General features: G+C 45.7%; 1 protein-coding gene across 1 annotated transcript in view; it reads left to right on the top strand.

Moving 5' to 3' along the window:
* Nucleotides 1-13,237, top strand: part of SUN2 (Sad1 and UNC84 domain containing 2) — a 34,896-nt gene that overhangs the window by 8,963 nt on the left and 12,696 nt on the right. The window contains exons 3-13 of the mRNA XM_079994568.1: nt 599-795; nt 1,805-1,942; nt 3,201-3,296; nt 4,049-4,142; nt 5,529-5,599; nt 6,467-6,588; nt 7,506-7,724; nt 8,230-8,307; nt 9,657-9,700; nt 10,683-10,848; nt 12,629-12,844. Coding sequence (XP_079850694.1) covers nt 599-795; nt 1,805-1,942; nt 3,201-3,296; nt 4,049-4,142; nt 5,529-5,599; nt 6,467-6,588; nt 7,506-7,724; nt 8,230-8,307; nt 9,657-9,700; nt 10,683-10,848; nt 12,629-12,844 — 1,441 coding nt within the window. The remainder of the gene's footprint in view (nt 1-598; nt 796-1,804; nt 1,943-3,200; nt 3,297-4,048; nt 4,143-5,528; nt 5,600-6,466; nt 6,589-7,505; nt 7,725-8,229; nt 8,308-9,656; nt 9,701-10,682; nt 10,849-12,628; nt 12,845-13,237) is intronic.

Raw genomic sequence — 13,237 nt, 5'->3', positions numbered from 1 at the left:
AAAATAAAAATTCCAAACTGACATGGAAGTGTGGAGAACTGAACTTAAGACTGGAAGAATGAGAAATGCTCAGATTCACCCATCCCTGGTGGTAGGCTTGCTTGAGAAGGTCTCAATCAACCAGTTTGTTTCATGACATAGTGGGGATTTATATGTGCGAAAGCTGCCCCAGGTCATTTGACCCTTTAAAATATATACCTAGTTCGCTTTTTCTGTCTTAGAAAAGACTGCACAAGACACTCTGTTTAGGGTTTAAACATAACACATTATTTTACCTGGTATACTAAAACATATTTACATGCATTTATTTATATATCTGGGACTGACAGACTTATGAGACTTGACAGACTTCTTCTGAGGCACATAGCAGCGTACAACAAACTCACTAACGCTCTACAGTTGATAACAGATGTAACTGAAAAAACCGCCTACTGCGGTGACATCATAGAATTCTATGCTTCATTAATTATTTCCGTAGTATTTTAGATGCACCACTCCCACATGAACCTGGTTCTTCCATTTCTTAGTCCACCATTCTAATCACTGTCACACTGACACACATTGGCATGACAATGTGTTCCTTTTTTTACTCCTGCAGCCGGAGCCTGAGAAGGAAATCGAGCAGTGTGAAGCGGCCATCTCCGGCTCCTAGCCTGGGAAGCAACCCTGCTGCCCATACCACCTCCTACTATAGTGAGTCTGTGGTCAGCGAATCTTACCTGGGAGATGGCAGGGGACTTTCTGGCAGAAGCAGCGTCCTCTTGGATGATCCACTAGACCGCAATTCTTACTGGAGTGAGTATTTCTTTTCTGCTTAAGCCAAGGTTGGGGAATCTGTTGCCCTCCAGATGTTGGTGGACTCCAACTCCCATCATTCCTGGGCGTTGGCCATGCAGGCTAAAGGGAGTTGGAGTCAAACAACATTGGGGGGGGGGTACCAGTCTCCCACCCAGTATAAGCTGTAGAGAGGTTCTGTATGGTTGCTTAGCACTCTCCCCAGCTACTTCTTACTTTCTTACTTATTCTGAAATATTTATATCTGCTTGCTCTGCAGATCATATGTATGTTTTTCTGTTAGAATTATATAGTATTATGACTGCTCTATTTATATTAATAAGAATCAGGGTTGTGGGTTCAAGCCCCACGTTGGGCAAAAGATTCCTGCATTCCAGGGAGTTGAACTGTGTGAGCTTTGTGGTCCCTTCGAACTCTACAGTTCCATGATTCTAGGTATACTAAATGGTAGTGCTGTGCATTTCATGGTATTGGTGTGTGTGATGTTGTTAGCTTGAAGAACAAAGGCCTTCAAAGTAGGAAAAGAATTTAAATACACCAGCCTTCCTCAACCTGGTGCCCTCCAGATGTTTAGGGCATCCCAGCATTCCTGCCCATTGGCTGCACTGGCTGAGGCTGCTGGGAGTTGGAGTTCAAAACATCTGGAGAAGAGTTTGCATCCGCTTTGCTCTTCCCCAGGTATTTTAAGTTGGTGCAGGATGGCAGCCAAGCCACAGTTTAGTTGAGGTTTGTGGTTAAGGTTTCTTCTCTTTAATCACAGCCCATAGTTGTAGGACAAACCTTGGCTACACGTTATAGTTAAGGGAGGTAATGGGTAATTTGACATCAGGTGGGTGTAGCTTGCCCAAATCTGTCTCATGGGTCAAATCAGGGGGTCTAGCAAGCCAGATTGGTTCCAAGAGCCGTTGGTTCTCCACCCCTGGTATGGACAATACTGAGATTGGTGGTCTGATCCAGTATGATAAGGCAGCTTCCTGTGTTCCTAAAGAAGTTCCTCTTTCCTGGCCAGGCGAGGAGTTGTCAGCGAGGAGGAGGAGAGGTACTGGAGGCTCGGAGTCAAGTAAAAAAATCAATGGGCTGGTTGAAAGGAAAACCTACGACACCTACGCCTCATCATCTGGCTACTCCTCTGAGGATGACTATGCAGGTACAGAAGTGCTCTTTGTCCCAAGGCAGTAGCAATGATGCTCTGTAATGAGAAACCTCCCAGGAAAGAAAACTCCTGTAAAAAAAATCTTCTTGCACCAAGCCCTGTCCCACAGCATAGACTGTTTTTAGGTCTCTTGTGGTGAAAACAGAGATAACCCTTTCACAATGGCCCTTTGCCTGTAGTGTCATCATAGATTTGCAGTTCCTCTCACACACCAGCAAACCTTTGGTTCTGGCATCAGTCTCCCACCCACCCGCCATTCTCTCATGCTGCAGGAAGGCTGCTCACCTTCGTAAAAAAAAACAACCAATAAAATAAGAACAACATGACACATAATGCAATATTCCAGTTACAATTAAGCGAGCTGCAGCGACAAGAATTTAGATGCCCATACTGGTCTTGTGTTCTAGGGTTCTGTAGGGGTGGGGCAAGACCAGTTGCTATTTCTGCAGCGGATCTGCATCTCCAGCATCCTAGAGCTGACCAATCAGCATGAAAGGAGAGCTTTTTAGCTGCTGTATGCTCCAAAGTGAAGGAACACTGAAAGCACATTTTTGCTTCATTTTGAAGAGAATGGTGTGCAACTTCTGTTACGCACAATGGAACTTCACAGGGACCACAACTTAAGTCACTCCAAAGGAAGATACTGGGGCACACCAGAACTATGTGCACAGGAAACAATAGGTCTAGCTGAAGGGCAGTACATGGAGGTCTGCGCTGATAGTTGCAAAGCATCCCTAATTTTTATTACTATTGTATAATCTTAGACGGTTGTACAGTATTCAAAGGGGTGAGGCTGTGAGGGGGCATGGTTATGACTATAATGAAGGAACCCTGCTCTTCTGAATTTGCCACTACACTACTGGATGCCCAAGACACCTCACCCCACATCAGGGCAAAAAAGTGACTTTTCACCTGCTGAAAAAATGACAACAGTGTTGTGATTGGATGGGCCTGAGAAGGGAGGTTATTTCAAAGGTGTGGGGCCAGCACAGGGAAGGCCCACCTATGTGCCCCCTTCCTCATTAGGCGTAGGGACCACCACCAAAGTTTCCCTTGCACTTCTTAAAACTCAGGCAGGTTGGCAAATGCTTTATCAGTCCCCTGTTTCCTTGGAAAGGTTTCTTCTACTTTGGGAACCAAGGAAATAGAATAATAAAGAAATAATGGCTTTTCCTTCCATTCAAAGTGTGTGAAGGAGGGAGGAAGAAGTGATGTCCTGTTTGCTGACAAACCTATACTCTGTTTCCTGCAGGTCACACCTACTCGGACCAGAACACTTCTGGTTCCGTGCTGAGGAATGCAATCTCCAAAGCAGGCTCTTTTCTGTGGCTTGTGCTTACGTCACCAGGTAAATGGAAAAGCCATTAAGTGTTTTATTTACAGGAGTGATTTTCATTATGCAAGTTAGCAAATGGAAATGGAAAGACAGCCTGAGCCCTTCTATCCCTACTGAGATCACACTGCTTGTTGTCCATCATATTACAGAGGCCTGGTTGGCCTCAACTACAAATCAGGCATTTAGTGTTTCTGGTCCAGTGCTGTGGAACACACTGCCAGCAGAGATGCAGCAGACACCCTCCCTTTGGGCTTCCATACATCTCTTGAAGATCTTTTTGTGCCAATACAATTACGTGACTATTTGTGACAACAGTAGTTAGTAATAACATTATTGTCTTGGCATTGCTAAGCAAATTGGCTTCCTGTCACATCACAAATGTCTTCTTCATGCCTAGAGAGCTGGAATCAAATCTCTTGATATAATTCAACCCTTTCACGATGGAGTCTCCTCCTGAATTTCCTGTAACAGAAGGGCAGTTTTTTAGGACAGCAGTGGGAGCAATGCAGAAGATTTAGATGTTCTGGTATCTCTGACTGTTGCCATTTCTGCTGCCAGATCTGCCTACATGGCAAGCGAATAAAGGAAGTTGCGTGCCAAGACCTGTTTCCGATGAGCTACATTTGGGAGATGGGAAGTGCGTGAAGGGAAGCTGGTATTATACCACTTTGCCAGAGCAGGAAATGAAGTCTTAGACCTTGAAACAAGCTGAGCTGTTGACATGGCCTGTTGCTGTTTTTCATGCTGCTCTGGTGACTTTGCAGGTCGGATCTTTGGATTGCTATACTGGTGGATGGGGACCGCGTGGTACCGCCTGACCACAGCAGCCTCCCTGCTGGATGTCTTCGTCTTAACACGGTCAGTGTGGCAGAGAATTTGGAAAGCTCAGGAATGTGGCTGGCAGCAATTTCTGAACTGGCTGAGAGGCAGCAATTGGGTGGAAGCTGAATAGTGCAAATGCCGACAGGGTTTCCAAAGCTTGCCTTACAGGAGGGAGTGGGAGCCTCTTGCTCTCCAGGAGTTGATAGACTCTGAATCCCTGAAAATTGGCCATGTTGAACTATTTTTCTTTCTTTTTCTGGTTTGTATCTGATGTTTTAGCTTTGATATGGTTGCAGTGGCGTTACTATTTTGATTTTGTTATTCAACTTGGAATGACACTTTATAGTCAGTCCATGTATATACATTTAATTAATTAATAATAATAAATAGTTTGTATGTTGTGTGGTTGGAATGATGAATTTGTTAGGTGCCTTGAACTTCTTTTGAAAATTAGGGGGGCTAGCCATTTGAAAAATAAACAAAATAAATATGTTCAGTCTTTCTGATGTCATACAGGCTGCCCCTTATTTGCTGGAATGACCTCTCCCATGGCTGATGCTGGACTACAGTTCCTATCGTCCCTGACTGTCGGCCATGCTGGCTGGGGCTGATGGGAGCTTGGAGTCCCAACACCATTGGGAGGAGGATGACGACAGGTTGGAGGCAGCTGAACTAAGGGGTCACCATATGCAACCCAGTATTTGGGGCTGAGATTGGAGCTACAGGTTGCAAGAGACTTGCAACTGCTGCTGCCCATCTAGCTCTCTTTGGTTCCTCTTCTCACTAATGGCAACCATAGCACAAAGTGTTGTGCGAAGATATCATGTTGCGTATTTCCCTGTCTCCTGTTGCATTGTGGGGTGGGAAGGCCCATAGCCTGATGGCTGACACATTGTGTTGTGGTAGTCCAGACGTTGGGCAGTGCAATAATTACTTACTACATGTTGCATTGTGATAGACCAAGGGTGGGGGACCACAGGCCTGGGGTCTGAATGTGGCCCTCTGTGCTTCACTGTGTGGCCCTCAGAGCTTTCCCAGACCCCACCCCTCACTCTCCCTACTTTGCACCCCTGATACTTGGATAATGCCTCTTGCTTCCCTGGATGGAGGTTAGAGAGGGTTGTGGCAGTGCATATGTAGAAATTTAGCACATTGTACAAAGGTAAACTTTGCATCCATTGTTTTCCCTGCTTTTGCCTTTTGCCCTGTCCACCACTGGCATGTGGGGCCCCCAGAAGGTTGCCCAGAATGAAATGTGGCTCTCAGGCTGCAAAAAGATTTTCCCACAGGTATGGTCGACATTATGAGGAAGGGCAAATTGACCATAGACAGTGGCTGCTCCGCTGCTTTGTCAGGTTTTGCCTTTGTGGAATTCCACTGCATCTTATCCTCTCCCTTTCTCTCTTGCTCCTTGGTGCCCAGGAGCTATCCAATCCTGAAGAAGCTCCTCCTGCTGCTGCTCCTGTTGCTGTTCCTGACTGCCATTGGCTACGGTGAGTTCCATATTGCTGTCAAGGTCCTCCTGCACATCAATAAGCACTGCTTAATGATTAGTTATTCACCAACTTCCTTTCAGGAAGGGGAGAACTGTAGTGTAATAAGGACTTTGCAGGATCAGACCACCCACCATTCCTCCTCCTGCAGCAGCCAACCAGTTGCCTCTGGAAGCTCACAGGCAGGGCATGATGGCAATTATTCCTGTGTTTTATCTGCCTGCATCTGAACACTGGGCTTCCAATTTTGCTACCTCTGCTGGTAGCTTTTGTTAGTAATACCCTCCAAGATTCTGTCTGATCTCTTAATTTTTTTAAATTTCCCCTTCTGGGGAGAGGCTGTAGCTCAGTAGGGGTCCACATGCTTTGCATGTAGAAGGTCTCAGGTTCAGCCATCGGTATCTCCAGGATGGGTGGGGGAGGCCAGAGTTGGGGCTCTCCAGATGCTGCTGAACTATAACTACCCCCCTCCCTGAGCATTGGCCATGCTGGTTGGGGCTGGCAGGATCTGTTTGCCATGGGAGGCAGCGTTGAGCTAGAAGAACCATGACTGCTTCCAAAACTGGTGTCCATTCCCACATCTTATGGTGAATTGCCCAAATTTGTTCTTCCTTCTATCCGTCCTGAGCTGACTGTGGTCCCAATCCATTTCATTGAGGGACTGTATGTTCTGGTGTTATGAGGTTGAGTTGTATAAATCAACCTACCCACGTAAGCCCTCATTTGAATATTGGTGTATACGCTGAAGTTTATATTTAACTAGATTTTTGTAAGTCAGACTGGACATCTGCTTTGACAGAATAGCCGGGTAAAGACCCATCAGATAAACCCAGCTGTAACTGAACTCTCCTTACTAATCACATTTAGGTGCCTGGTATTTTTACCCCTTCGGACTCCACCCATCTGTGTTTTCTTGGGGATCTGTGAAGCTGTCGTCTCCTGTTACCAAAAAGGGAGATGAAGCAAGAGATTTTGTTGTATTCTCGGAGGTGAGTACTATGTGGATCTCAGAGGTTCATGAATAGGAGACACCCTGCAACATTTCTGCTCACTCCTAGGCTGAGGGAGTTCCCTCTTTGCTTCACAGGGATATAATTATATTCTTGTATACATAGGTGGATTCATGCAGAGCCATATACTTTGCTGTTGGCTGCTGCTGAGCTGTAACCTGGGGTTAAGATGGTCATAAATTTCTAATGGGAACAATGGTGGGTGGTGCTGTGGTCTAAACCACTAAGCCTAGGGCTTGCCAATCGGAAGGTCGGTGGTTCGAATCCCCACGAAGGGGTGAGCTCCTGTTGCTCAGTCCCTGCTCCTGCCAACCTAGCAGTTCAAAAGCACATCAAAAAACTGCAAGTAGATAAATAGGTACCGCTCTGGCGGGATGGTAAACGGTGTTTCCGTGCGCTGCTCTGGTTTTGCCAGAAGTGGCTTAGTCATGCTGGCCACATGACCCGGAAAAACTGTCTGCGGATAAACATAGGTTCCCTCGGCCAGTAAAGCGAGATGAGCGCCGCAACCCCAGAGTCGTTCGCGACTGGACTTAACTGTCAGGGGTACTTTATCTTTTTTATGGTGGGTTAAGAATCCAAGGGATAGCTCAGTCAGTAGAGCATGAGACTCTTAATCTCAGGGTTGTAGGTTCAAGCCAAACATTGGGCAAAAGATTCCCACATTGCAGGGGGTTGGAATAGATAAACAAAGAAAGAGCCTTGTTGTATCTGAAGCCTAGGATACATTCCCAGCATACATTTAAAGGAAATAATTCTGGGAGCTGCAGTTTGTCAGGGGTGCAGAGAGCATTTTACACAATTCATTTTAGATTCTTTCTAATAAATTATGGTGATAGTAGCCTTATGTAGCTGCATCTCTCTCTCTCCTCCCCCACCCCGCCTGGATTTAAAAGGGACAGCAGCAAGTTTTGTCTCGGCTTCAGGCACTGGAGAGACATCTTGAGAGCCTGGAAGGTGCAGTTTCAGTGCTGGAACTGCAAAGAGGGGAAAAGACGGTGGAAGGGGCAGCTCTGTCTCATGACGATACCCTGTCACTTCTGGATGGGCTGGTGAGACGACGAGAAACCATCTTGAGAGAGGAGTTCCGTGCAGAGTCAGACCTTCACCTCCAGGTAGGGTAGCAGCAGAGAATGAAGGGGACGTTTTGGAATCAAGGGGGAGAATTGACTGTAGGGCTGCAAGCACGTCTTCCTTCTGCATGTTGCTCCCTACCCTTGCTTTAAAAAAGCAGTTGCAGTTTGCTCAGTCTTGATCAGGATCATGGGATGGGAGGAGAAGGGTCAAACCTTTCCTCTGCACCATTTTTTCCACCTAAAAATGATCTCCTGAAGCTGCTGTTTGCAGCAAACAGCAACAAGAAGTGGGATCTTAAGGGGAGGTTTCTAGCAGAACAACAACATAGAGGGCAAATGCTTGAAAAAACTGATTGTTATGCAATTTATCTGTAAGTAATGGCACAAAAATTACTTGCTGGAGCTCTAATTGCAGTTTTGCAATATGTCAATATTTTGGTTCATTGGTTTGTTTGATTAACAAGTTCAAAACCAAACTATTAATCAGTTATCAAACTTGTGCTTGTTTTTAAAGCTATATGCTACTTCTCTTGTTTCCCTACAGAATGAGTTGGATGCTTTTCGATCCCAGCTACGGAAGGATTTCGACAGTCTCTTGAAGAAAGTATCCCAGGCTTCAGAGGTAAAACTTGATTTCATATTTTAAGGATGCAGTGTGTAGGGAAGGCTGTCATACCACCTGCATTCACTTTCAAAGAATATTGGCTTGTTGTATCATATGAACCAAGGATCCTGGCTTAACACAATGCCTGGTTGGTTAAACAAGCCACTTTAAAAACCATGGTTTGAAGTTTCTTGATGGTTTCTTGTGACATTCACCAGAGTTTGGTGTAAGCCAAGAATCCTTGCTCGTAAACACAACAAGATGACATTTCTTTGAAATTGAAATTACTCTGCAGAATAACATAGGAAGCTGCCCGTACCAAGTCAGACACTTGCCCAATCTAGCTCAGTGCTGTCAACACTAGCAGTAGCTCTCCAGAGTTTCAGACAAGGGGTCACTTCCATCCCTATTGGGGGATGATAGAGATTGAAGCTGGGATCCTCTTCATGCTAAGCAGATGCTCTATGTCTCATCTATGGTCCTTCCCAGAAGTCGTCCTCCTGACTGCACAGGAGGAGGAAGTGCCTGAACCTGTGCTTGAACTTACTGGAGCTTTTTCATGTTGCGCTAAACCATGGTTTCTTGTTACATGTAGCTGAAACCACTGTTTTAACAGCTCTTGTGGTTGTAATGTGGTCCCCCCCACCATTTTTAATCCAAATAGAATATTTACAGTTTTCACTTTTTAGTAAAACATATATAACCTTTACACTGATTATTTCAATTCTGTTTCACCGCATCTTGAAACATTACTAGGTGTGATGCAGCTGATCTTAAGCACATCTTCCACTGATTTCAGGGGGGGAGGTATAAGCATGTGCTTAGCTCTATTTAATTAAATGAGGCATGCAAACCAGACTTCTGGGGGGGGGCTAACTCAGTGGGGAAGCATGAAGTCAGCTGATGGGCAGATGGACAAGGCTTAGTCCTGCATTGGCTGTACATCCTGTTCTCTCCAGAGGCTGAAACAGAAGTGCAAGAGGTGAGGAAGGTCTGTCTTGAAGCACTTTGCAAAAGCAGTCTTTGAAGCAGCCTCTTGCTTCTCCTCTATGTAGCCAGTGGTGAGCTGAAGAGAGGAGGCTCCTTTCTGCTCTCTCCTACTGCCTGCCTGCTCACTTAAATGAGAAGCATGGTGATTCTACAAAGAGCACTTTTGCAAATGGCTTTAACCCCTGCTCACCCACTGAGAAGTGGAAAAAGAAGTAGTGAATGGTCCAAATAGAAGATATGTTATGATTCATCCATCCATCCCTTGCTGTGGCGTGTTGTGCTCCTCCAGTTCTAGATACACACACAGTGCTGCACAAGCAATGGATTTTATTCTGCCTTGTTTCTATTTCCTGACCTGTGTCCTGTTTCTCCCACAGGAGACAGAAACTCGGATGCTCCAAATGACTTCACAGTGGCAAAGGTAATTTGAGCATCCTCGAGAAAGAGTTGTCCCCTATGGCAGTTTCTGTCTTATGATAGCAGGAGGGCCGGGAATGCATGTAACCTGAGAGAATTGTGTTTAAAGTGACATTGTTCTTAACTTAAAAGTGAAACTTACGTATTCTTGGAATAACAGGGTGCATGAATAACCTGAGAATTTCTGTCAGTGCTGTTCGTACAATTTATCACCTTTTAAGTAGTGATGCTGACATATAATGAGCTGGTAAGATGCATGTTCAGTGCTTGTAATACTTGCTTATATTACAAGTCAAACCTGATTGTTTGGCCCAGAAACCTGTAATTAGTGGCTGAAATATGGTTTTAGGAGATTGGAGGGGGGGTCGCACATCATTGTTTTTAATTCATTTGCAGTTTGCACCATTGTGCTTTTAAGAAAGTGCTTTTTCTTAAGTCCTGTTGCAGTCAAAGATCAACTAGGAACTATTTTTTGATAGCAAGTACTTATAAAGAGGCATAGTCAGTTGCTGCCCTATTACCTACATTCAGAACATCATTTGATTTTTTTTATCCCTCTCTGCAGCCACAGTCTCACAAAGAGACATCCATGAGATCAATAGCAAACAAGACATATTGGAAATCAGAGCAGATCCACACCATCCATTTAAATCACATTCACACACATTTAAAGCACAACTTTCTCCAAAAGTTGCTGGGAACTGTAGTTTCACCACCTTGTAGAGCTACAATTCGCAGCACCCTTAAGCTACAGTTCCCAGGCTTCTTTGATGAAATGCATGTGCTTTAAATATACATTGAATGTGCTTTAAATGTATGGTGTGGTACATAGCTTAGATTAGGCTGTCTGGTATGGGTTAATTCTCATGGGGTGGCTGTTGACTGATCTTCACAGCCAAACATAGTTTTTGTAGAACATTATTGGTGGAGGTAATTAAAGATACCACAGACTCTGAAGCACCTGAATTTTCATTTTGCTTTTGAAGCTCTACACAAGAAGGTCTGATGGGTAATTTCCAAAAGGAGATGGAAAGGCTGGAAGCACAACTAACAGGCCTGAAAAAAGAATTCGTGGTCTTGGCCTCGGATCAGAAAAGGTTGTCAAAACACGTGGATTCTTTGCCAGGACAGATCAAGGAAATGCGGGAAGATGTAAGTTCATTTTATTTTATATATCATTTATTTAACACCTTTCCTCCAGCTCAAGCTGATATACATGGTTTCTCATCTCTGCATTTTAAGTCTTGCAATAAACCTGTTATTCCAGTCCAAGGTCTCCCAGTGACCTTCATAGCTAAGCCTTTCTTGGAAAGCTTTTATCTCTGGTGTAGTATAGCCAGGGAACTGGAGGTCTGCTCCTTTCTATGTAGGAGTAGACATGAACCAGGAATGGAGAGCCTCGGGGCCAAATTAAGTCTGTCGGAGGTCCTAATTTTTCCTGCAAGGCTGTTTTCCCGAAACCACACTTAACCTGCCCTGACATCTGAGGTGTGTCATATGTGTGGTAGGTAAGAACATGGCTGCAAAGGAACAGTCTGGAGATTAAAGTGCATTACTGATGGGCGCTGACAGCAAGCCCTGCTTCCTGATCCGTGCTGAAAGCACATCTCATTGAAGTTATTTACCGTATTTTTCGTCCTATAGGACGCACCGGCCCATAGGACGCACCTCGTTTTTCGGCGTGGGGAATGAATAAAAAATATATATTCCCCCCCCCAGCCGCGGCTGCCGCCCCAAGCCTTCCACACGCCTGCCCGAAGCACGGGGCACCCTCCGGAGGGCTCCCTGTGCTTCGGGCAACAGGCTGCCGCCCCAAGCCTTGCGCGCCTGGCGGGAGCTCCCGCCGGGCGCGCAAGGCTTGCAGACACTCGCCCGAAGCACGGGGAGTCCTCCGGAGGGCTCCTCGTGCTTCGGGCTGCAAGCTGCCGCCCCAAGCCTCGCGCGCTCGGCGGTATCTCCTACCGGGCACACAAGGCTTGCAGACACTCGCCCGAAGCACGGGGAGCCCTCCGGAGGGCTCCCTGTGCTTCGGGCAACAGGCTGCCGCCCCAAGCCTCACGCGCCCGGCGGGAGCTCCTGCCGGGCGCGCAAGGCTTGCAGACACTCGCCGGGGCTGCAGGCTGCTTCCTGCTTGCAAGGCTTGCGGATAGCTTCCTGAAGCCTGGAGAGCGAGAGGGGTTGGTGCGCACCGATGCCTCTCGCTCTCCAGGCTTCAGCGAAAGCCTGCATTCGCTCCATAGGACGCACACACTTTTCCCCTTCATTTTTGGAGGGGAAAAAGTGCGTCCTATGGGGCGAAAAATACGGTATTTATATTTTATTGATATTATTATAGTAAATTAAAGTAAATAAACAAATAAAAAAGAATAGAAAAAGGAGAGGATACATCAGAAACATTTTTAAAAGCAGAGGAAAGCAGCAGAAACAAAATAAGCATACAATATAATTAAGATTACAAAACTATATAAGCTTATTGTTTCCCTTAAGTATATGTTGATTCATGTGTCACTATGGTTTTGACAAATGCATTCCAAATATGTATTAAATTTGTCGCCTGTTGTCACAATGACATCAGGTAAATGACAGCCCCACATATCTGACAAAGTGGCCTGCAGGGGGTGGGAAAGGTCAGTGTCCAGCCCACGGATCAGCAAAATGTCAAAATTAAAAGATGTCAAAAGATGAAAAGCTACAAACATTTTGTTAAGTATCTCTGCCCCACCCATCATGCCCCTTAGAACAAATCTTCCAAGGTGGAAGCACTGCTGTTGCTGCTATTTAACAAATGTATACCCCTCCTTTCCTCCCAAGGGAGCCCAGGGCAGCTGTTGCTTGTTCTCAGTAATCTCTTTACATTCTCTCCATAGAAGGTCTGCAATTCACAGGAGGAAAAGTGTTTATGAAACTTGTTCTTCTCTTTGTTGGATTTCAGGTGGAAATCCAGTTTCCGATATGGCTCAGTCGATTCCTATCCCAGTCTAAAAGGGACAGGACAGGCAGTCTGTTTCTCCATCGTGAAGAATTAGAGGAACAGCTCCTCAACCTGGAGCAGAAGATCCTTGCCAAGGTCTCCGAGGATCAGCGGCTCTCTGCGCGAGACGTCGGGGTGGTACTCCAAAGGGAGGGCGTCATAGGAGTAACAGAAGAGGTGAGAATTCGCTTACCAATTGACTGAAGTTGTTCCTCACAAGGACATTTCCAAGAATGATGCTAAGATAGTGATGTAGAATGTTACCTGTGTGTGTGTACCGTATTTTTCCCTCTATAACACGCAGATTTTTTCTCCTAAAAAGCAAGGGGAAATGTCTGTGCGTGTTATTGAGCGAATGTGTGGTCCCTGGAGCTGACTGTCCCAAGTACAGGGCAAAAATCAGGCAAAAATCATATTGCGCCGTCACGGAGGAGAGGAGGCTGCTGCTTTCCTGCATTATGCCTCAGGGTCTTACTGCCCACCCACTTCTGTTTCGTTACTGTGTTTGCTCAAACGGAACAAAGAGCAGGCAAATCCCCTCCCCTCCAGGCAAGCAGAGGGGAAAGCAAA

The sequence above is a fragment of the Podarcis cretensis genome (assembly GCF_951804945.1).
Source record: "Podarcis cretensis genome assembly, chromosome: 10".
In the NCBI taxonomy this organism is placed as follows: domain Eukaryota; kingdom Metazoa; phylum Chordata; class Lepidosauria; order Squamata; family Lacertidae; genus Podarcis; species Podarcis cretensis.
Note: the sequence above shows the minus strand (reverse complement) of the source record. Positions and strands in the feature narration are given on the sequence as shown.